Source organism: Chiloscyllium plagiosum, chromosome 12 (assembly GCF_004010195.1).
Source record: "Chiloscyllium plagiosum isolate BGI_BamShark_2017 chromosome 12, ASM401019v2, whole genome shotgun sequence".
Taxonomy (NCBI): domain Eukaryota; kingdom Metazoa; phylum Chordata; class Chondrichthyes; order Orectolobiformes; family Hemiscylliidae; genus Chiloscyllium; species Chiloscyllium plagiosum.
In genome coordinates this window covers 10314596-10317119 of record NC_057721.1, presented here as the reverse complement: position 1 = coordinate 10317119, position 2524 = coordinate 10314596, and the positions used below count along the sequence as shown (strand labels likewise).

At 49.9% G+C, this 2524-nt stretch overlaps 1 protein-coding gene across 1 annotated transcript in view; it reads left to right on the top strand.

Moving 5' to 3' along the window:
- Window positions 1-2524, top strand: part of LOC122555486 — a 51725-nt gene that overhangs the window by 32631 nt on the left and 16570 nt on the right. Inside the window, exon 3 of the mRNA XM_043701512.1 lies at window positions 1356-1788. Within this exon, the coding sequence (XP_043557447.1) occupies window positions 1356-1788 (433 nt within the window). The remainder of the gene's footprint in view (window positions 1-1355; window positions 1789-2524) is intronic.

Sequence of the window (2524 nt, the reverse complement as noted above, 5' to 3'; positions counted from 1 at the left end):
TGTTGCAGTCAGACTTGGCTCAGTGCTGACACTCTTGTTTCTGAGTCAAACCTCGTGAATTCAAGATAAAAACCCGAAAGAACTGCGGATGCAGCAAATCATAATCAAAAACAGAAATTGCTGGAAAAGCTCAGCAGGCCTGGCAGCATCTGTGGAGAGAAATCAGAGTTATTGTTTCAGTGCTGAAGGGTCATGGGACCCCAAAAGTAAGCCAACAACTTGACCGGAATGAGGGGTTATAAGGAGGGTCTTACATGAAGGAAGCAAGGGAGAGGCTGAGAGGAACACAGAGAGAAATCCAGAGATTGAGGCATAAGAAACTGAAGCCACTGCCTCTGATTAGCAGACTCAAATTCATGTGCTACAAGGTTCAGAATTATGTGAGCACTGATATCTTGGAGGATATGGGGCTGGTAGAGATTACCCAGATATGGAGGGCTGAGCCATGGTGGGTTGTAAAAATAAGAATGAGAACGGTTTAGGGGAGATGTCAGAGGTTGGTTCTTTACACAGAGAGTGGTGGGTGTGTGGAATGCACTGTCAGTGGTGGTGGTAGATACATTAGGGATATTTAAGTGACTCTTGGATAAGCGCATGGATGACAGTAAAATGAAGGGTATGTAGGTTAGTTTGATGTTAGAATAGGATCAAAGATCGGCATTACATCGAGGGCTGAAGGGCCTGTACTGTTCTGATGTTCCAACCAAAATGTTGCTTGACTGGGAGGACAAAGGTGAGAGGTGAGCATGACTTGGTGTGGTTTAAGACACAGGCCAGTAGTGTTTTCGATAATCTCAGGAGGGTAGGATGTGTAACGTTAGTCAGGAGAGCATTGGAATAGTTACATCTAGAGTATGCAGTATCGAATTTGGATTGAGATAGGCATACTGTGTAAACTCGATTACTTCCAGCTCTGAAGTGAGAGTTTGAGAAGATTACACAACATGCATTTATGTAGCGGACGTATCTTAATTGACACAGTTAAATATCGCAAGTTGGGTAATCAGACAAGTAAAACTTGACACCCCCAAGGCACAGATGGAGACAGGAGAATCTTGGTCAAAACTTGGAAGAAGTGGGATTGAGTGAAAGGAGACAGAGAGCGGGAAGCTGCAAAGGGTTAGAGAGGGAATCCTGGAGCTGAATGGGACACCACCAAAGGAGCAGAGAACAGCACAGGTGCACAAGAGACCGGAGGTGTGAGAGTGCAAAGATTTCAGGTGAAGGGGCTTACTGAGACAGGATAGGCTGTGAAGGGATTTGAACACAAGGAGGAGAATTTAAGAATAAATACTGGGCCAGCCTTATCACCTTCTCACTTGTTGAGCCACTGATTTTATCCAAAATGTTTAAAGTGCCTCGTTCTAGCTCTTGACAATTTTGCCGCAGGTGGAGTCACTCGTATGACAGTGTCCCTGGTTGTGATCATGTTTGAGCTAACCGGTGGATTGGAGTACATTGTACCGTTAATGGCTGCAGCAGTGACCAGCAAGTGGGTGGCAGATGCCTTTGGGAAAGTGGGTATCTACGAAGCACACATCCACTTGAATGGCTACCCTTTCTTGGATTCAAAGGATGAGTTCAGGCACCGGACCCTGGCCACTGACGTGATGAGGCCCAGGCGGACTGAGCCCCCGCTCTCAGTGCTGACCCAAGGCAGCATGACCGTGGAGGATGTGGAGACCCTTATTAAAGACACGGATTACAATGGCTTCCCTGTGGTCGTCACCAAGGAATCGGAGCGGCTCATTGGCTTCGTCCAAAGAAGGGATCTCATTCCTGCAATCAGTGAGTTTTCCAGCTTAGTGCATGTTATTATTACATTGCATGGATTCAGCCCAGAATTGAGCCTTACAGACTCGCTTCGCTTTGAGTGTTTTACGCTGAGGCGAGTTGTTGGTGCTGGTCTCGAGCCATGTTCCAGGCACACCTTGTGATAGGCTAAATGTGTGAATTCAGAGCAGGCCCATTCAGCCCCCCAATGCGTGCACTGCCACTCTACAAGGTCATTGCTGATCTGATTGTGCCCTCTAACTGTGTGCTCTTGCTGACACCCGATCACCACACACTCCTGCTGACACCCGATCACCACGCACTCCTGCTGACACCCGATCACCACGCACTCCTGCTGACACCCGATCACCACGCACTCCTGCTGACACCCGATCACCACGCACTCCTGCTGACACCCGATCACCACGCACTCCTGCTGACACCCGATCACCACGCACTCCTGCTGACACCCGATCACCACGCACTCCTGCTGACACCCGATCACCACGCACTCCTGCTGACACCCGATCACCACGCACTCCTGCTGACACCCGATCACCACGCACTCCTGCTGACACCCGATCACCACGCACTCCTGCTGACACCCGATCACCACGCACTCCTGCTGACACCCGATCACCACGCACTCCTGCTGACACCCGATCACCACGCACTCCTGCTGACACCCGATCACCACGCACTCCTGCTGACACCCGATCACCACGCACTCCTGCTGACACCCGATCACCAC